Source organism: Choloepus didactylus, chromosome 6 (assembly GCF_015220235.1).
Source record: "Choloepus didactylus isolate mChoDid1 chromosome 6, mChoDid1.pri, whole genome shotgun sequence".
Taxonomy (NCBI): Eukaryota; Metazoa; Chordata; class Mammalia; order Pilosa; family Megalonychidae; genus Choloepus; species Choloepus didactylus.
The window spans coordinates 69,343,327-69,365,394 of NC_051312.1; the positions used below are offsets into that span (position 1 = coordinate 69,343,327).

General features: G+C 43.6%; 2 protein-coding genes across 3 annotated transcripts in view; both read right to left on the reverse strand.

Moving 5' to 3' along the window:
• Window positions 1–4,957, reverse strand: part of PARVA (parvin alpha) — a 196,118-nt gene extending 191,161 nt beyond the window's left edge. The window contains exon 1 of one of the 2 annotated variants that reach the window (XM_037839928.1): window positions 4,710–4,957. In XM_037839928.1, the coding sequence (XP_037695856.1) occupies window positions 4,710–4,845 (136 nt within the window). In that variant the 5' untranslated portion in view covers window positions 4,846–4,957. The remainder of the gene's footprint in view (window positions 1–4,709) is intronic. The other variant, XM_037839929.1, reaches the window with a different exon arrangement.
• An 11,298-nt stretch (window positions 4,958–16,255) lies between these two features.
• Window positions 16,256–22,068, reverse strand: part of MICALCL (MICAL C-terminal like) — an 89,545-nt gene continuing 83,732 nt past the window's right edge. The window contains exons 11-12 of the mRNA XM_037841830.1: window positions 19,826–19,899; window positions 16,256–16,790 (exon numbers count right to left, since the gene is read on the reverse strand). Coding sequence (XP_037697758.1) covers window positions 16,606–16,790; window positions 19,826–19,899 — 259 coding nt within the window. The 3' untranslated portion in view covers window positions 16,256–16,605. The remainder of the gene's footprint in view (window positions 16,791–19,825; window positions 19,900–22,068) is intronic.

Genomic DNA, 22,068 nt, shown 5'->3' on the forward strand with positions numbered 1-22,068 from the left:
CTTTTCCTGCTTTATTTCACTCTACAGCACTTACCATTCTCACAAAAAATAAATATATTTTACTAATTCACCTGATTTATTATCCATCTCCCGTACTAGAATGTGAGTTCCATGAGTGCAGGGATTTTTTTTTTTTTTTTTTTTTAATTTTATCCTGCTATATCCCCAGCACCTAGAACAGTGCTGGGCACATGGTAGACACCCACTGAAGAATTGGTAAAAGAATGGGGAGAGTAGATGGAGACTAGGATATAAGAAAGAGGAAGCCAGTACGGATAACTCTTTCAAGACCTCTAGCCTCTAAAGGAAGAAGATAGGGATGGCTTAAGAGGGAACCAGTATCAAGGGATTTTCTCTGAATAGGAAAGACTCAAGCATATTTATGGAATGTTGGGGAAAAGAGCAGCAAGGAAAAGGCTAGGGCTGGTGAAAAAAGGGATATCTGATGGTGTCGAGTCTGGGAGAAAGCAGTAAGGAATGGGGAGAAAGGATATCCTTGGAAGGGATGAGGACAGGAAGGGAGCATGAGAGGAGAGGTGTAGAGATGGGTAGGATTAGCTGGAGTGAGGGGAAGTTGAAGGAACTCCTGTCTCATACTCAATTTTTTATCCCAAGGTCTGGGGAAGGACTTGAGTTCTGAGGGTTTGGACCAGGCACTTTGGAAAATGAAAATGCAAGGTGATTAGGAGAAAAGAAAAGAATTGACAACCCCAATAATGAGGGCTCAGTTTTCTCTAGAAATCATAAATCTGCTACAAAATCAATGAGCAGAGCTTGGGATTCTGGAGAGCCAAAGTGGTAAGTACTAGTATTAGCATAAAAATAATAAGTTAATGTCCTCATTGGCCACCTCAGGCACTGGATGAAATGCAGATCTCTGGGGGATAACAGCTTAAATAAATGGGTAAGGGAGGGGAATGACCATTGCTGCTGACCTAATTTGGGGCAGCTGCAGCAGATCCAATTCGAGATGGTGTTTCTGGAAAGAGCAAGTCTTGAAGACATCTGGAGGAAGAAGGATGAAAAGCGTGCCTTTGGAAGGTAGAATCTGAAAGGCTAGGTTCTTAGACACAAAAGTGCCATAAAGAGAGTAAATGGGGACTGGAAACCCAAAAGAAAAGATCCATTGGAAAAAAATTAAGTTACTTAGCTATAACTCATGAATATGGACCCAGATATTTTAAAATGCTGAAATTTGACATCTTGGGAACCAGGAGAATCTGACTTGCAAAACCCTCTTAACCCCTAAAAGTACCAAAAATAGGGCCGTATACAGTCATGGGCTACTAAGCTAGTTACAGAACCTATAGAACCTTCTGCAGTCTACAGTGAAAAGACGACACCAATCACAATAGCTACTATTAACTTGCACCATGCTATACGTATTATATACCTTATTTCATTTAAACCTCACAACCCACATATAAAGAAGAAATTTTTATTCCCATTTTTCAGATAGAGAAACAGAGGCATAGAAAGGTTAAGTCACTTATCTTAAGTCATAACAATAAATAAGGGGCTAAACCAGAAGTCAAAACCAAATGTGTCTGGTCCCAAAGACCATGCTTTTAACCCTTATTATCTCTTGCCTTTCTAAAAGTATTTTTTCTTATCAAAACATAGGAGTGATGACTAGTTTTAGCGTATTCTTATAAGTGAGACTTACGGTCATTCTACGGTCTGTGTGGCAGGTTTTCTTAGGAAGACATATTTTATATGAAAGTGTCCACTACATATTCTAACTTACATGCATTATGTCTTATCTGTCTTTGTGGGACACAGCAAGCACCAAATCAATCAATGAGAGTCCCTCGGCCAGGAAAATTCTATCCAAAGCCCTGAGATAACTTGTGGATACAACCAATGTCAGGGTTCTTCAGGAATCATGAACAATGGGAGGTTTTAGAACACTGGGGGGGAAGCGGAAGAAGGTAGTTTCTGCAAAGCACAGACATGTGAGTTTATGCAGGATCCAGAGTAAGACTCCAGGTTTATTGTTCCTGAAGTGGCAGTCAGTGGGCTCTTGATAGGGAAAGAATAATCACGGAGATCCAGCATGCACTCATGAGAACAGATCATTTCAGACCAACCCCACTGCCTTCTTTGATGGGGCTCACAGAACCATCACCATGCAGCAGCAAACAGCTGGAGCTTGGTGAGGGCAAGGTCCCTATAGAAGAGGCATTGCTCATCCATTCTCCAGCTTGCATCCTCTGGATCAGCTGAATAACAGAATCAGGATTTAAACAATTAAATATAACAGGGATTTAAAAAAAAAAAAAAAAGACTTTGCACTTACTTGGTTCCAAAAACCAAATGAATAAATCCAAGATAGGGATGGTTCTAGCTTAGTAATAACAAATATAAAAATGTCTTTGAGTAAGCTGATAGCAAGTTCAATGAAAGATAACACTGTCTTGTAGCTGGCAGAATAAAGAAAATCAACCTGAGCTGCATTAATAGAATACAGAGTCTATATTAGAACAAAAGAGATGACAGCCCTGTTCTTATCAGGATTGGTTGGATTAGACTTCTACTGTACTATTGTAGACTTCTGGGCAGCTCTCATTGAGAGGGTCGGCTAGGTATTCTCCACTTCCCCTCCCCTCATGATGAACCATTCTCGGCTCTGCTGTGCCCCTAAGGGAGATGGTCCCTCCATGTGGCATCACCCAGACTCCCTTGCCCAGGTGGCTTCCCACTGAGTTCAACCAATGGGAATCACCAGCAGGAGATGCAAGAGCAAGGAGGAAGAGAGCATGCCCAGTAGTTCTCCCACCACTCTCTCCCTGCTCTGTCTCTGTATTTCTGACAGTGCCTGTATCCCTCTGCAACTACAGTTCCTGTTGGGCAGGAACTCTCTTCAGAGCTCCAGCTCTCAGCTCGTTCTGGTTTTCTCCCCTTGTCTCTTCAGCCCTAGGGGTAGTAATGGGCTTGCCCTTTCTGCTCACCACTAAGTGCCTCAGCATCCTTTCTTGGCTCTTTTAGCCCTGCCCACACCTCTGGAAATAGTCCCCTTACAAAATTACTTTCAAAATTCCAGCTCAGTGGATCTTCTCTTGCCTGCAAAGGCCCTAACTGAAAATGAAGAGCATTTAGAAGTAAACAGGATGCCAGAGGGTCTCAAAATCATGTCTTATGAGGAAGGGCTCCAGGAACTGAGGACATTTGGGCTTGGTGAAGGGAAGACTCCAGAGAACAAGCCAGCCAACTTGAAACAGTTAAAGGCCAGACTCCTCCTCTTGGCTTCAAGAACAGAATAGTAGTAGCTACAGAGAGACCATCTTTGAACTCAATATAAAGTAAACTTTCTAAAGAGTTGGCAAAGGTGGGGTAAGCTCTCCTGGTAGGTCATGAGCTTTGGTATTTCTGAGTTGCCCAGTCTCAGGCTGGATGACCTCATGTCAGGAATGCTGTAGGAAAGAGTTAGAGGATGTTTTAGAAGGGGCATTTCCAAGCTAGGATTTCATTATTTGCCCACCACCCGTATACTACTCAGATGTGATTTACCAAAATAACCAAATTAGGGGGAAACATTTCTGGGGCTATGTTCTGGTGCTTCCCACTTCAATTTTGAGGGTAGACGTCTTGCTCTTTATGTCAAGTTGGGTAAGCCTCAACACTGAAGTTCTTTTTTATGCCTTAAGATAACTAGAGAGCATGAAACTTATTTTATATTTCAGCACTTATTTTATATTTCAAGAAGGTGGTCCATTCCAAATTCCAGTTCTCAAACCACTGAGCAGTCTAGCAAAAATTTTTTTAACCAAGCAACTTCTATCTACACACCTATCATTAGTTCTTTTTGAGAACTGTCACCTCATTTTTCAAATAAAAAACCAAAACTGCTCATGGGACAAGTATTTCACATGCAAACTGTCCTAGAAAAAAAATATGATCTCAATTCACCCTAGTGGGAAAAAATGGTTTTTGCAAGAACACCTAAAAGGTGTTCACAGAAGGGTCACCGACCATGGTACCAAGTCTGGGTCGAACCCGGGTTTTCTTCTCAGGTGTGGGCTGATTATTTATTGCACTGCGGTACAGCTAAGGCAGACAGTTCTTCACTCATTCATTCAACAAACATTTCATGTTGATCTCCATTAACAGAGCCGTGTTAGGCCCTCGGGACCGACAACCCTGGGGACCGACAAAAGATCCAAAGGTCAATGCCGCATCTGGACTTCAGCATGTCTAGGAGCGACCTAATCTCAAGCGCCAATGAAGGCAAAGAGTGAGAGTAACGGCGCCCAGAAAAGTTTCAGCAACAACTTGGGAAATGCCAGCCTTCGCGAGCGGAGAGGGCGGGGACCTGGGCCTACAGGAAAACACCGCCTCCGGGCTGGGTCCGGGCCTGAGCTCCGGGTCCGCGCGCCTCCTCCAATATCCGCGCCTCCTCTGCCCTCAGGCCTCGCGGCGCCCGGTCCCAGCCCAGCAGCGGCGACTGCCCGATCCCCAGCCCGGGCTGCTCGACCTGAGCGCCGCCAGAACCAGGGAAGCAGCGCCCCGGCGACCGCGGGCAGGGCGGCCGCGGCGCTCACCCACGAGGGGCCGCAGAGCAGGACGCGCATCGCTCCCGCGCGACGTTCCCCGGGAAGCGCGCGCCCGCGCCACCGCGCTCCCCCACCCCGCCGGGCATTCGCGGCGCGCTCCCGGCCGGGCCCTCGGGCCTCGCTCCCTGCCAGCCTGCCGACCCGGCCTGCACTCACCCTCCTTGGCTTTCTTCCTCCGGGCCAGAGTCCCTCCGAGTTTTCCCAAGAAGGAGTCATCTTTCTTCCTGGACGGGGGCGACTTGGGAGTGGGGGACTTGGGGACAGAGGGCGACTTCTGCGGGGAGGTGGCCATGGCGGCGGAGCCGGCAGCCGCGGGCCGGTCGGGACGCGGAGCAGGCGCTGGGCGGACGCGGCGGGCGGCGGCGGCGGGACTGAGTCTGCGGCTTTCCAAACGGAAGCGGAATTATTCCAAGCATTTGAGGCAGCTCGCACTCGCCTTTCCCTTCCCTCTCTCCCTCCCTCGCGCCTCCCTCCGCCCTGGAAGGAGCTGTGCGTTCCGGGGCCCTGCGTCTCAGCCTGGCCCGCGTACGTTTGCTGCCCAGAACAAGGAGGATGCCCCGAATCTCCCCCTTACTGGACAGGCGGCCTTATCTGTTTATGTATATATGTAACCCTCCAGGCTGGGAGCGCTCGAGCCAGGAAGCCTGGCAGAAATCAGGGGTTCAGTGATTACTGAACGAACCAACCTGCTACTCCATCTCCCAGTGTCTCCACCCCAGCTGCTTGAAACTAAGGGGAGAAGCTTCCTCTTCCCCTGGATTTCTGCATGTACAGTTCTTGTGCCCACTAAAGAGAGGGAGCTAGATCCAGAAAGAAATAAAGTGATCCAAAATGTATAAGCTTCAGGCCCCACCGAATGGCACATCCAACTACTACTGCACTAATCCAGTTACTATAATTTGGTTTCCATTTCTTGTCAACTTCCTCTTCCCCAATCCCATCCAAGATTGAGAAGTATTAAGTTCACGAGGACAGGGCTGAGACCTTATTCTTGCAAATCACCTGTTTCTAGCAGCACAGTGGCTTGTCCAAAGGATGATCCCAAATGTTGGTGGAAACATGAATGGGGAGGGCACAACCATGAGCTCCTCTGAGACCCCCAAACCTATCCTGCCAAAAGCAACCGAGTGACAGGCTTATTTGGGCTAGCAGTCAGGGGAGTTCCAGAAACCATGGTGCTTCAAGGACTCATACTGGAAATTTTTAAAAAGCACAATTATAAATTATAAATTAATATAAATTATCACTTGTGCTCTTCTGTCTGGCTCTCTCTCTCTCATTCACTCACCCACACTCAGCACTTTGGCAACTTTGTTTCCTCCATTTGGCCCCTGCCTTTCAAGCTACAGCTGATTGAACCTGGGTGAACACCTGACCCAGAGGGAGTTACTGCTTGGCTGGAGAGCAGCCAATCCAATCATCTCAATCAGTAGTTTGAACTGAACTAGAGAAACCGTTGTCAGAAGTTGAGCACTTTGCTGCTGGGTTGTGCAGTCAAGACGGAGGGTGTCTATTTTTAGCCACGTGGATGCTGATGAGTAGGGAAAATCAGAGACAAAGAATGGAGCAAAGGAGTCTGCTCAAGGAGCCATGTGGCCTGAGTAATGGAAAACTTTGGAGAGTAGCTGCCTGAACCTTGAATCTCTTCCCAGCCCCACCACTTGCAGTTCCTCCAAGGACCAGCTGTGCTTCCTTCCCAGGAGATGTTCCTAAAGCCTTTTAATAAACCATTGGCCTTTCCTTGAACTAATTGGCAAACTGACAAGCAACAATTCCTGACTAGAACAAAAATTCAGCACACAGGATGGTCAATAGTTTCTCAGCAGAGTGGGTGTTCATTTTATATTTGCTTGAGAGTGATAATTTTACTTTTTTGAAAATCATACTTTATATGGTTCCTCTTACCTAACAGAAAGTAGAGATGTCATGATATCTGCTAGAATTTTTCACTCAGGAGCAAATCAGGACAACCCCTGCCCACCCCAGTCACCACTCTGATAAATTTTAAAGTGATGATGAGAAGCCAAAATAAAATTGTTTTGATTTTGACTGCATCAGTAATCATTCTTATTCAGCATACTGGATACATATGGATGTCTCCAAAATCTGCATCTCCAGCCCCAGGGAACACCTATTAGGGAATCATGAACCCACATAGCTGAAAAGCTATATAATCTTGGATAAATTTACTCCCTTTTCTGATTCTCCATTTCCTCATATACAAAGTGTCAGTGGTTGAACCAGAATAGTGGTTCTCAAACCTGATTATGTATCACGAACCTCCAGGGAGTTTGTTACAGTCATTTGCCCATTCTTCAGAAATTCTAATTCAGTTGATCTGAAGAGGGACGAAGGGACAGGTATTTTAAACAGGGGGTTCTGGTGTAGCTGGTCCACACACTGATGTTTGGGAACCTAAGGCCACTTCCAGCTCTAACATTCTATGGTTCTCTATTCTTTACCAATTGCTGATCTGTATGCAATGCTAAGCTCTAAATATAGCACCATCAAAATTACTGATGGAGAGTCCTCAAACTGCCTGTATATGCTTTTGCATATGCAACCCTCTTCAGTAACTTTTTTGCACACTAAAGTGTGAAAAACACTGAGCAAGACTGAACAGTGGAACAAAAGGAAAGTCTCAATTGTCAAATGCTGGCTCCCAGAAAATATCAGCAATATAAGCTATGAATAAGGCAAAAATGAGTTTATCGTGCACTATGGTAAGGGAAAACACTATCTTGACAGAGTCTTCGTAGTATCTCGGAGTAAGGGAAGGCAAAGTAGGGATATTTATAAGGTTTTGGGGTCTGGTTTAAGGAGGTCTTTCAAGGGGGTGGTGCTTGATAAAGATTAGCAAAGGGTCATGATATAATAGTTTAGGATTGGTAGACATAATGAGGCAAGGCTTTCAAAGAGCTTTGGAGAGTAAACAGTCTTTTGAAAAGTCTATTGAAAAGGCTAACCCTTTTGTGTTCATTTCAATGGGATTTGGGGGAAAGTTAAAGTTATTTGCAATTTTTATTTTCCTGAACAAGAGTTTTTTTTGAACTAGTAAGCCATGTGGAAGAAGACAGTGGAACAGTAACACGCAAACCTTTCTGCCTGTAAGGTAATTATCAATCTCTTTTGAAAGGCCAATGAGGGTGAATTATAAATCAGTGCTACTGAAAGGTAGAGTGTAGTATGCAAACCAGTATCCATCCACAAACTGTTATCTGCAATGAATAAATATAAAAATAGAAAGCATTTGAAACTTTTATAGCAATTTAGCAATACAATTTTATATCTTTTTAATAATAATCAGGGGCTTATATTTTGAATGTCTTCAAATTTTTTTCTAGTGGTTCATTTTTTTAAATTGTATTTTACAGTTGGTCTGTGATGAATTGTTCTTTCAACATAGGTTGTTTGAGAAGCCCTGTTCTAAATTGCTTCTGTTTGCTTCCAGGGTTTATATATTCCCTATAGATATTACACATTTTATAATCCTTATGGATGTTAGTAGACCTGTTTTTTGTTTAGAAGTTTAAATGAGATACTATATGTGAAAGCACCTTTGCTCAAGGTCCGGCACTAAAGTAGACTGAATGTAAATCTTGCTTCATCAGAAATATATATGCTGTTCCTTTATAAGAACCAAAGAAAAACTTGCACCCCTCCAATCTAAATTGGTATTTACAATTATGGCCCCACTGAACAATTGCCCCTTTTGGACCAAGTACTCTTTTGGTACTTGGTCATTGGTTTCAACATATTTAAGGGTTAGATTATAAGGACAGCTCATAAAATAAATGTGTGTTGTTGTGAGACTGCTGAATTTCTAGGCCAGCTAACATAGAGGGCCAAGATCTTGGAGAAGGAACCCCAGAAGGGTGAGCCCATCACTTGGGATCACTTTTCCTCTAGGGCATCTGCCAGTTTCAGAAGAGGCAGCTGAGAAGTTGAGCAGGGCAGTTGCCAATCTCACAAGGATAAGTGGAGAGGAGTTCAGAGCTACCAAACTGGGGATGGTGGTGTTGGGGGGGGGGGGGGTGTTGGGCAGTAAACTTTTGGGACTCCAAAAGTCTCCGCTCTAGGAGACAAAGAGAAAATAAAGATATTTTCATTTTAAAAAAAAAACAACAACAAATGCAACTGAGAAAAATTGTTAATAATTGTTAATAGTAGACCTGGACAAAAGGAAATACTAAAAGGTATGTCCAAAGAAAAATGATCCCAGAAGCAAGCTTGGTGACAGAGGAAGGAATAAAGAATAATGTCAAGGGTAAATACGCAAGTAGATCCAAAAGAACATTAACTATGTAAAATAACAATAATGATATCTTCTAGGGTTTTAAAAATATATATCAAACTAAAACACACAAAAGCAAAAGCATTCAAATTGGGGTGCTGCTAAGTAGAGTTAAATGTTCTAAGGTCTGGGCATTGACTGGGATGAAGTAAAAGGAATGACAATTTGTACTGGACTTTGATTAGTCAAGGAATCATGCTGTAATCTCTAGGGTAACCATTAAAAGAATAGTAAAGAGTAACTATAATGACAAAGAAATGGAGAGAAAATGGGAGTCTATGTACTCCAGACAGATTTCATAAATTATATACATAACTCTGTATCTGTCATATTTAAGGCAACTCTTCTTCTGTTTTAATTTTTCTTTATTACTATTTTTTTGAGCAATAACTCCCTCTCCCTCCTCCCACCCCCCACCCCCATCCTGGTAAACACTAATCTACTTCCCATCTCTATGAATTTTAAAACAGATCATTTTTTAATACTAGGGTATTATTATGATTCAAATAATTCTCTTTTTCTTTCTTCCTTTCTCCCCCCCTCCTTCCCACCTTTCCTTTTTTTTTTTCTTTAATACTTTTTGTTATATAGGTTAAAACCCAGGATAGCAGTAAATGAAACATCCTATATCAAATTAAGCCAAAACTCAAACTGAAAGAGGTTTTCACTGAGGAAAGGTGACTTTCCCAAGTGTGAATACCATATAAGGGACAAAGTGGGAGACCCCAGCAGATCACAAGGAGAGTTTTACAAAGGCACTGGATCACGGTCAATAATCGGGGGTTCTTTAAACACGTCAAAGCAGGAGGGGAAGAGAGAAGCCAGCTAAAGCCTCTTGGGAACCACTTTGATCACTGAAAGTAAGGTGTGCTCTCAGGATAAGAGAAATGTGTGAGAGGTGAAATGACCTCTGGAGTGAGGGTCTTCAGTGAGAAGCCTCGTGTGCAAGCCCACCTAGAGAACTCGGAGATATCCGCCTAATGGTAGCCTTAGAAGGCCAGGCTACCAGTGAGCATATCCTCCAGGAGTCTCTTGCCTGGGCATGGTGGCCCAGACGGCAGGGGTGGGGCATTGAGGGCTTCTCTTGGGCAGGAAATGCACCTAAGTGAGAGGAAGTTGGAAGACCGTGGCCTTGGTCTGTGATATGGTGGACTGAGGATGGGGATGTTTTTGAGGCTCACACAGGGTGGCACCACTCAAATGGCCTCTGAGCCAGCAATGGGGGAATTTGTCCCAAGTTCTTTGTGAGAGATGAGTAGCTGACCTGCCCTTCACGAGTCTAATAATGAACTTGAAACACTTTAATAGGGTTTTCCTCACCTTAGCATGATATCTGAGTATCAACTACAGAGGTGAAGCTCCCAGATCAGAAGCCCTAGGTGAATCATCCAGCAGAGGAATGAACACAAGGGAACAGCAGCAGGGACAAAGCTTTTGAGGACAGCAAGGAGCAGATATTACCACGGCAGACCCAACTCGGCAAGGGAGAAAACCTGGACTCCCAGTAATTCTATTGGGTGTATGGTCCATGTCAGAGCCCTCTGAGATTATACCCAAGGTCTTGATTTTCCTCTCCCCTCCCCCTTCCTGGGTCAGCATGATCTGGGGAGCAAGGTCTTCTTTGTTACAGTTGTAATCCACCTTCCTCCCACATTCCACCTCCAGGCTCGCTCGTATGGCCTGGAGGAGCAAGAGTCTCTGCTTCCATCTTTGCTGGGGATGTTAATAAAGCTATTCATACTCCCTAAGTTTCCTTTCAGGGAAGGAGATCAGAAAGATATCTAGCAATGAGATGGAAGCAAACCACCAGGGTCAGGTGGTCTCCTCTGAAAACACTAAAGGAACTGTTGGCCAAAAAGGTATGCAAGAAGCTGGATATTTGGTCAACAGAGGCCAGTTCAGAGAGAAGGTTCCAAAAGGGGTCCACACACAGACTGGTAAGATGAAATCAGAGAGGTGACAATGTTCCAAGAAACATGTTTCCTAGTCTCATCTACTGTTTACCTTTCTTTTTGTAGGAACTATCCATACTTATCCATTCTGTTAAAATTTGAAGTATCTGGCTCTTTTTCTGCTGTTGGAATTCAACACCTTGAGATTCACCATGGCCATTCCAATTATAGTTATATTCTCACCATTCCCATTTTAAAATCGGAGACTATGTACAGCAGACCTAACTTGCAATAGATCCGGGAAGGAGAGAGGGAAGAAGGAAGGCATGCAGGGAGGGGGGAGGGAAGAAAAGGAGTATTAGCTCCATCTCATAAATGAAGACATTCAGGCACAATTGAGTTGCCCATTGTCACCCAGTGAGCAGTGGCAGAGCTGGAATTAGAGCCTCGAATGAGTGACTCTTAGCCTGAGTTACTGTGTTTAGAATGATGATACTCGCTGATTCCTTCTTTAGTTATTGATTTGTTTTCAAACAACACCCTTAAGGTTTTGTTTATACTGTCTATACTACCATATATATAACATGCAGTTTTCCAGTATCTGTTGATCTGCCCTCCCTGCCGCCCTCACCCCTACCCCACGCACCCTCCCTCACCTCTGTATGGTCTGTCTAAGGACCTGCAAAAGCCATCTCACTCTCAGCTGGTCTCCAAAACACTCCCTCAGTTTCCTTCCTCTCCCATTTCCTCGGCCCAGGGTTCTTCGTTCCCTGCCCTTGGGACTGGGGATTTGATTATGTAGTTTATGCTTCTGATTTGGAGCAAAAAAAAAAAATCCCCTGGGGGTCCATGACAGTGCATCAGGGGTACTTGATCACCCAGGATAAACAAGAGGCATCTTCCTAAACTATCTTTTTTATTGAAAGATTTTTGTGAGGGGTAGGAGAGAGGAGGTAACTGTCTTAAACAATTATTTTCACATTAAAGTATATATAGATATAGCATAGAAGGAAACTTCAAAGTGGCAGCTAGGGTTAACATCCCCAGATTTCCCCTGAGCAGGGATGGGTGGCAATGGGAACAGATCTAGGAAAGGAAAGGAAAGAAAGACAAGGAAGAGGAAAGCACAAGGCGTGAGTCTGGATGGAGCTACAAAGCGAGGCCTTGCAGCCTGGCGGTCAGGGCTCAGGCTCTAGAGAGTGACGTCCAGATCCAATGCCAGTTTCACTACTTTGCAGCTGGCTTTCCTTAGGTAAGTTACTCAACCTTTTAGTGTCTCAGTTTTGTCATCTAAAAATAAGGATCATGCTTATCTCAATGGCTTTGCTATAAGGACTAAATGGGATGATGCACTTACAACTTACCACTGCACCTGGCCCACAAAAACAGCGCAGCGTCTGCTGAGCTAGCTGATCAGGGGCACACAGCCTCCTCAGGGAAGCTGAGATGACAGTGGTTTTGCTCTTTTTAATTTCTAGAAATGATCTGGGAGAGGGAGCGAGCATGCCCTGAAGCCTTAGGAACTGTGAGTGGCAGCTAAGGAGTGAAGAAAGGTTCTGTGCACAGGAGGAGGGCATGGGTGAGCCCCAAAATGGGCCCAAGGAAAACCTGAAAAGCACCATTGAGGGTGGCTGGCTGTTCCTTGGAGCCCTTTTCTCAGCGTGTTCATACTGGTGAAACAGCTCTCACCTGCAGTTATGTACGTTCTTCCTCGATACTAAACAGAAAAATTAATCTACAAATATTTCATCAGTAAACAAAACAATGGGGGAAATCCAGTGTGACATGATGGGAACTTCTGGGACCCACCACTTGAAGCAGAGGTGGCAATTCAGCTGAATTATACTCTCACACATCACAAATTTGTATATGCTGGGGTTAAATAAAAAGAACTCGGTTCTGAAAGAGTGAGAGTTGAAGGAAGAGGCCAGTTTCTTTGCAGAAGGGAGCGTGACTGTTGAGTGAATGAAATACAAAACCAGGTTTCCCCAGGTGAGAGGGTGAGTGGAACTGGTTGGGCTGGGATTGGGGTAAGCCCCACCTTCCCTGTCCCCAGCCCTGAAAATAGCTTTCTTTATTGAAAGAGTACACCTGAGGTGAGCTTTCCTGACTTCTCCTCCCATTCGAATCCAATTTTCAGCCCAGGTAAATCCTTCCAGGTGCCCCGGTGGGACTAAAGTGTCTCGTGTTAATTCACAGACTTCAATACGAAACCCCAACTTGGCTCAGGTCTGTTTACTGGAAAGAAAGAAATGAAATGGATGCCACCCTCAAAGATGCAGGCCAAGCCCAAATGAAAATGTACTGATTCCTTAGACACACAACCATTTATTTTGGGTTCATTTCAGCATTTGCAGCAGTGTACATTTAACACATTTCAATCCCCATGAATGGTTCCCAGTTGTTGGAACAAATTAATCTTTTACATGCTATGTAACAGCGAGGCCAGAAGATAAACAGTAGGTGAAATAGTACTCTTCCCCCGTATGTGAACCTGCTTATTACAATAAACTCCTATATTTGAGCTCACCCCATCCAATGACTGCAGCTTCTTCCGCTCCTGTGGTGGCCCCAGCGCCCCCCCCCCCCCACCTCTGCCCTGCCGAGGTAGCTCTCTGACCAGCCACCTGGGTGGGGCATGCTGCCATTTTCAGTTCGAAAGGAAAAGCCTATAAATCTGCTTCCCGGGAAGAGAGACATTGCTGAATTGTCATTTGCCTCCAGAATGCAGAAAACATCAATTTCACTGGAGATCATCAGAGCTGGAAACACCTGCCACTTCCTTTCTCAGTTGCAATTAACATGCTGCATCTCGGCATTGATTGATTCCAAGCAGCCTAACACTGTCAAAGTCAAGGTTTACATGGAACAGCATAATCTGATATTATTTTTCACAGTTTTAGAAACAAGAACTCATTTTTATTGTCAAAGAAGCACCACAATAGTTTGGGATATGTCTTTATGCTCAAGATCAACTTGAATAGAATAGGATGATGCTTATAATCGAAGTAGTTCTTTTTATTTCTTTGGGTGTAGATTAGAGGACTGATGCTCTTTCTGTACCTAGCACAGGGCAGCAGAACCACATGGGCATTCAGAGAATGCTTGTTAAACACATTGATCTACATAGATCTATGAATAAGTGGTTTGGATGAACAAGCATAAGAACTGTTCTCTTGATCCAACTTACGTAGAATTCTGAACTGATAACTATTATATGCCACTTGCTGTGTGAGACTGTGACATATGACCTAAGCCTGGAGCTCTATGTCCTATTCAAGAGTCCTAAGTTGTTCAGCTGTGATCTCATTCACAAGTGCTCTTCTATGAGACAGTGAAGGCTCTGTTTTCATCAAATACTACTTATATTAACAAAGAAATGATATTCAAAATGTACAGTATTTTACATTTTGAAGGTCTTAGAACAGTCTCTGTTGCAGATCAAGAATGGAATAATTTTAAATAATTCAACAGCCACAATACTTGTTTCCCTTTGGAAATGATAGTTGAAATGGTTTTTCTGAACTGGTAAATCAGCAAGCCAGTAAGTGGAAGTCTGTTAAGTGTGAGGCTTAGGTTTATATCCTGACCAGATAAGACTGAGACTCAAACCACAGAACATAGTCTGTGGAACAGAATGTGAACAAATTGCTTATTTATTAACAGAATACTAGGAGCCAAGAACCACCTTCTTTCTTGGTCCTCTAGGGAGAATCTTCCTTCTACCTGGCAACAGAACAAATCAAAATAAGTGGCAATTAATTCTTTTGCACAATAACAACCCAGACACTACACATTTGAGCATCATCTGTTAAATGTAGGTAAGCATCAAATGGTATGCTTTTATATAACTGACAGAAAATACTTAGCTTGACTATTTCTGAATATTCAAGAATGAAAACTGAAATTACATCTCTTTCTTAAAATGGGTTGACATGCCTGTGAATCCATAACCGTATCTCAAAATGCCTGATGGTTGAAAATATTATGTTGAGTCTCTCCATAAATTTTGAGTACTGTAAAACTCACTGCTCCAAACATCTGGGTTATTTTCATATTAAATAGCTTATATACCAATATCTGAGTGCTAATAGGTCTTCTCCAAATTATAACACAGAAAAACCAGAATTATGAGGAAATCATATTAGCAACTTCCACCAAATATACAAATAAATAAAATAGATAAATAGCCAGAAATGGCCTGTACATATTCCTTAATAATAGGATTCAGGCACTAGATGAACTGATTCAAGGAAGGAAGGAAGGAAGAGAGGGAGGGGGAAGGAAGGAGAAAAAAAAAGAATGAAGGAAGAAGAAGAATAAAGAACCACAGCCTTCAGACTTGTTATACCATGGAAAGGCTGGGCTTAAATATCACCCAAACTGTCGGCAGACTAAGGGAAAGCCCAGTTACACTTCTAATTTCTGGCCTGTCAGCCAATCAGAATAATACATATAGAAAGCATCTCAGACAGAAGTATTTCGTGAGTAAACATATTGATAAAAGTTAGGTCTTGAGTCTGAGCCAACCATTGCAAAGCACCTCTTGTCTAATTACACATTTTAACACTTGCAGAAATGGGAGAGGCCAAATATACAATGAGCAGTTCTTTAGTCTCTCTCTTAATGATAGCAAACTGAATCTTCAAAGAATCCCCTTCCTGGGGAAAACAATCAAGTATTTTCTGACAACAGGTCACCATTTTAAATCTTCTCATCTTCGGTTTTCGTATGAACTGTCAAAACTCCCCAGAACGTGACCCAGCGTGAGACTTGGTAAATGGAGTCGCGGCACTCAGTTCCACTTTGAAGTCGGAAGTGATTTTGTCCCTGTCCCATCCAGTTCCTGGGTAGTTCCAGGAGACGGTGGCAGGACCTTCACCTCTGTCTGGGCCTAAGGAGACCACTGCTGAGAAGCAGACCTTGCCTCATAGCCCTAGTGTGTTCATTTTTAGTAGCAGCATCAACTTCGCCAATATTTTATCAACAAATAGGAAGAATTTCCCTCTCTGCCATCACCAACAGTGACAGAAAAGCACTTCAAAGTTATTCATTTTCTAAAAATGCTTTTCCTTATGTTCCAGGGGCTGTAAGGAGAGTGCTCCAGGAACAAAAAGCTTTTCTAAGCCAACAGTATTTGGTAAAAAAACAACAAACCTGCTGGTCACAAGTTAAAGTTTTGTTTTGTTTTCTCTTTTTCTTTGTTTCTTTTTTTAAAAATAAAATTAAGGCTCAAATGTTCTATTAAACATTCATTGCTTATGTATATTATATTAAGGCTTATAAATACACCTGGTAAATTAAATTCACCGGGATTGAATTAACACCTGCTATCTGGGTTATTTGCTTTGTGTAATCAGTAATCTCGAGGTTTTTCCTCTTTCTCTGGAAACACAATTTAAATATTAACCTAATCTTTAAACTGCTGCTGCTTCTTTCTGACATTTGGAAACCAGTCATCCATGCAAAAAAAAAAAAAAAAAAAAATAGGGCAAATATGGATATATTAATGAAAGAAAAAGCAGCATCTCAAAAATCTCAAGACATATAACTCAGTGAATTGGGAGGAAAAATTATAAAAGTAGCAGGAAAGTCAAGCCTCCTGTGTCACTTGCCCGGGAGAACAATGCTGGTTGTCTGCCAAGGACACTTCCAATCTGAGATACCTGCTGAGCTGGTTGCCAATTTCAAAAGAGTCTTTGTATTTTCTTCATTATAACCTCTGAAGGATCTTGGACAGCTGTAGTAGATCGGAGAGAATTTTAATTTCTTTAAAAACATTGCATTAGGGTCTAATTTAAGTTCTAATATGATAAATCCTGCAAAGGTAACTAGGAGAGTGTCAGGGAGAGGGCCCAGGGCCGGCTCACGTCCTGCTCAGTGGACAGCCCCTGGAAAGCATGACGCTTTCAAACTGCTGGTCTTCAGCCTTTTCTTTAACACGTTGTTCCTCTAAGGAATCTACAAGTTTGTCCCTTTGCTCAATCACTTGCATCATCTCAGTGAATATTTCTTGCTCCTCATTTAGATCATTCTCATCTTTCTGGCTCTCTAAAGAAAAACAGAAAAACATTGGTCCTTAGGTAAGATTTGGCCTGGGAGAGTGCCACAATAAGCTCAGTTTTCATCTTAAGAATATATATATATATATTTATGTATGTATATATAAAGCAACAGGGGAAAACCCTTATGTGAGAAAAAGAAGCTAGTACCAGCCAAGCTCTACCAAGTCTCCCAACCCCCCCCCAAAAAAAACTCAGCAAATTAATGAAAAGGCTGTTTTCCATAAACATATATGAGCCACAGCAAAGAATTCTGTGAGAGAAGTTTCTTAGTAAACAATCCTCACCAGTGGTTACTATTTCAATGTTGAGACTCATGTTGTCATTTGGAGTTCATGAAAACATGTAGCCCTCTGAGTACAGGCCACGTGGAAGCAAAGTGAGGCTGCGACTGTCCAACAGGACAGTTTCCAGAGGGTGACCAAGTTTTTCTCTTTTGCCTTTTTGAGTACATGACCTTCTTCCTAGTTGGCCTGAAGCTTCCGATTGCCCGGGGAGGATAGGATTGTTATAAAAGGAAGGAAAAGAGTAAGGAAAAGGGAGTAACGGATTTCTGACACCCAAAATGGGCTTTCAAAGCCATAGTTAAGTCTCGTAAACCAGCTTATAGCCTTGAGAGAGTCCCTCCATGTAAGAAACCAAGGGCTAGGCGGTGACCCAGATCACAGAGTAGAGAAGGTGCCACTGCTTCTCACCCGGCTTAGTCCTGAGGCTGGAGCCAGGAAGAAGGAGAGACATTAGACAAAAGAAGTCAAAGAAGCACCGTGGCCTCCTGCCTCCTGTTTTGTGGGAGGAAGAAAGGAGAGGCAGGGGAGATAGAGGTCAGTCTCTCCATTCTGGGGCTTGGAAGCCCCCCAAAGGGCGGCAGATGTCTTACATCATTTGACAGGAACACTGGGGGCTGAAGGAATCTTGCCCTGCCCCTCCTTCAAACGCTGGGAAGAGGCCACCCTAAAGGGTGCCCCTATATATAAATACGGTGGCTGCAGTTCGTGGTTGGGTAGAGAGGAAAGACCCGAGCCTGGCCCCCCGCATCCCTATCCGCTCTGCGTGGTGTGGACGGAGCTGGAAGCACCCACTGGCCCCACGGTGGCTGGTCAGTGGGCTGCCAGGAGGCTCCCCCTGTGAAGAGCCAAGGAACACCACAGTAGAGACTATGTGGTGGACTGGCTAGCCAAGCTGAATGGAGCATGTGCTGAGGCGAGGCCAGGGGAGCAGGGAATGCCACCAGGCCCAGGTGAGCCAAGGGAGTGGCCAGCCACACACCGTAGCTGTAAATGGAGACAGCGGCAGCCGGATGGGCAGTAGGCAGCTACGCGAGGACTCGCTGAGTCAGAGCACCCCACGCAGATTTCTACCAGCACAGGGGCACACAAACCCACCTCTCCCCATCCCCAGAAGTCACCTTAAGGAGAAAAGCAGAAGGAAGAGGTGACCATCTGCAAGACTGAACATTTTTATCCCAAAGAGACTGAGCATTTCCTAGAGGGACTATTTAAATTATTGCATCAGACGAAGTTTACCAGAGAAGGATGAATAAGGTTCTTTTATTTTCCTTGCTTACTAGTGGGAGTACCCTTATGTGGAAGATGAGCATATGTGCAGACAAAATGAAGAAGCTACATTTTCTTTGTACAGCTTAGAGTAGTGAGAAAATTCATGAACTTTATGCCTCAGTAAGAATTTTTTTTAAAGACTCAAAGGCAGCTAATGAATTCTTTGGAGGTACTTATTTCACCGACCTATAAGACAGCAAATAAATAAAAATTTTTATCAGATATATAAATCAGGTATTAGATATACAGTCTGGTTTGCTAATTTAGGTATATTTCAGCTTTGGAGCTCCTTATTTGGTGAACAACACAGATAAATTAAAAAAGCTCCTTTCTCTGTTTGGTTTTGTCATAGATGGATCCATCTGAATCTCCTTCCAACAAATAAAAGATGATGTATATCACTTTTATCTGTTTTATACATTGCAGCACTATAAAGATTTTGTTCAAAATAGAATTATGTTGTTTTAAAAATCACTACTGCATAGGAAAGTACAGGAGACTTCAAGTTAGTGGTTTGCTCCTAAACCTTAGCTCTGCCACTTAATTTGAGCACATTATTTAAGCTCTCTGAGACTCTCTTTTCTAATCTATAAAATGGGGATAAAGTTACCTAAACAAAAATAAAGTTGGTGATGATGATGACGACAATGAGGCTGGTGACAATGACAATAACAACTAATATTTACTAAGTGTTTATGATATGCTAGGCAACCCCATCAGGTCAGTGCAACTCAGGTCCAGGAAGTAGAAAAAAATATTTAATTTTTTCTTTTAGACCTAGGTCTTAATGTAGGAATACTATGCGTGGATGTGACCCCCAAAAACACACAGGCACAAGGCAGAATGAATATGCCTAGTTTGCATGAGCCAGTGAATGCGTAAATCAGTATATCATGTCAATCGAGTTTATTTAAACTCTCCCCTGTACATGTTGGGATAATGTTCTCATGTGTGATGCCTTGGTCCAGCCCAGGCTGGGAGAGCATGTTACCTTGACTGTCTCTTGTGAGTCTTGCCTTCCTCCATGCTCCCAGGGCACCACACTATAATTCTGGGTCTGGCTGTCAGTCTCCCCAGTGAGCCCACAAACTCCCAGAGAGCATAAGTTGCTCTTCACCCTAAGCTGGGAACACACTAGGTTCCCAATAAATGTTTGTTAGGTAAGTTTGGATACGTTTGTCAGATGAATAGATGAATGAGTGAATGAATGAATAAATGACTTTGTTCCAGCCAGATGTTGGTACAGGTGATGAAGCGAAAGGATGTTCTCACAGCCCAAGTGAATGAAGCTAACTGAGGACTTGCTGTGCCGGGGGGTGTGGGCAGAAGGAAGGCTTTGTGCTTCCCTTGGTTTCCCAGGCTGTTTGAGCAAGGCAGGAAGAGCACTCTGGGATTGGCAGTGTGTCTTGCTTGACTTTCTGGAGAAAAACTTCTTTAACAAGGACCCAACACATATCACCATACTCACCCTCCTTGAGCATTTTCTCTCTTAATTTCTGCTCCAGTCTGCTTTGATGATCTTCTAATTCTAGTTCCTGGGCCCTTTTGAGAAAAATGTTAAAACTTTATGAATACTAGATATTTGTTTAGAAACACTGAATAATAAGCCCACTGATGGTAGCTACTACATTCTTTTTCCCTTGTAAAAACTAGGGTCTTGGAATATTCCTGGTCTTGTTGCTGCTGCTGCTGGGATCACCAGGGGTACCTAGAAGGATGGCTAAAATATGCTGAACTCTACAGATGATGGGGGTAGCTGAAGGCTGTGATGTGGTCTCAGCAGGCTTTAGAAGGCCAGTCAGGCCACCCTTTAGGAATGGGCTGGAGGTAGAGAGAATAGGGAAGGAACAATAAGAATGATCCAGGGGAAGAAGCAATGATGACCTGAAACTCTTCTCTCTTTTTAGGGATAACACAACCTCAAGTATCACCTCTGACAACTCCCCAATCCCTGACTGTGTTGACAAGAGAACAAAAAGGAAACAGGAGTGGAAGATTTTGTACAGGTGGAGTACAGGTAGTAGGAAACATTCAGACCTTCAAACCACAGGCTGTTCTGACACTTGTGGAAGGAGAGGGGCAAGGAAGGAAAATTGGGCAGCAGGAGCCTCAGACAGATAGTGGACAATGATCTGGTTGTAGATGTGGAACAAAGAGACAATGGCTCTTTGTAGTAGTCACGCCTGAGAGCTGGGAACTCAATGTCTCCACTAACAGGAACAGAACAGCAGAGCCAAAAAGTGAAGATGGTCCTCAGTGAAGGTCCGCTTGGAACTTCTTAAATTTGCAGTGCTCAGTTATATCCCATTTATATCACCGAGTGAGTGTAAGCTCCCCATTGCTAGCCCACACAGTAATATAGAGGAATGCAGCTCTAGAATTCTTTGGAGAAATAGGACCACATATAGATGTGGGAATTGTCAGAGGTGATAGTTGAAGTCATGTGACCCTTAAAAGGGAAACTATAGAGAATGAAGAGGTTTGAAGACAAAACTTGGGAATGCTCCCATGTAGAAATCAAACAAAAGTGATGGAGCCAGGGAAGAAGCAACAAAAAGTTTAGAAGGAAATAAAAACCAAGAAATGCTGTATCAGAGAAATCAAGAGAAGAAAGTTTTGAAAGTGAAGGGAGAGATCAAGAGTGTTGACTATTAGAGACATTGAAGAGGACGAGGGCAGAGAACAGGTCCCTGGGTTTGACATCGTGGAAGCCTTTCTACAGCTTCCCCCACAGTCTGCACGTGTATCTGCTATGAGTGTTGGGGTCACTTTGCCGTACCCTCTTGTTGTCATTATTTGTACTATTTCTGCCTTGTTCAATATTCTGCCTTTTGTTATTGATGGTGAACTTCTCTTTGCCCATTGTGGCAGCCAGGGGAGGGGTACCACTCCAATCTTCCCTCAAGAAAGAACTTTCTGCAAGGAGTGTGGTTAGCTGACAGCCACTGTAGCTCTCCTCAGCTGCTCCCAGCCCATGATGGAACCAGTGGAGGTACTAGAGTTGGCCCATTCCTGCCCAACAGGGACTCCTTTGATGGGCAATCCCTGCTGTGATGCTCCCCATTGGCCTGGCAGAGATGTTCTCGGATGCACTGCGGTCTGAGGCTCCTCCTGCTCAATTCTCCTTCCATGAGCCCCTCCTTTCACAAGTATCAGAGCTGCACTGTGGTCTGAAGTTTCCCTCTTACCTCTGCTCCCTTCCTCCTTCATAGGCATTTCCTTAATAAATCCCCTGCACGTCTAATTCTGTCTTGGCATCTGCTTCCCAAAAGACCCAAACTGACACATCCATCTAAAACATTTCTCCTTGTTCATCCAGGTCTTTCTCCAAACTTAAACCTATCTTCTAACAGAACTCCCTCCTGCCTTTGTTGAGTTCCCCTGCCTGAGATCTCCTATTTGGCCTCTTTTGGGGGAGAGTGTTGTCCCCAACAGTGTGCTAACTGGGGACAGCTACAGTCACTGAACAGCAGAGTGGCAGCCACCCCGTCCCCCAGGCCCACAGGGAGACCCTATGACCGACTGACTGCTCCACGTACAAACCTCCATGGAGCTCCCACCATGCTGTGCTATTACTATCGTGCTATGTATTTGTCTCCCCCAAACCACGAATTCCTAGAGGATGGGGACTGTGGCCTTATTCATTTTTATTTCCAAGTTCTTCAGCACAGTGCCTGGTATATAGAAGGTACTTGATAAATTTTGTGGAGT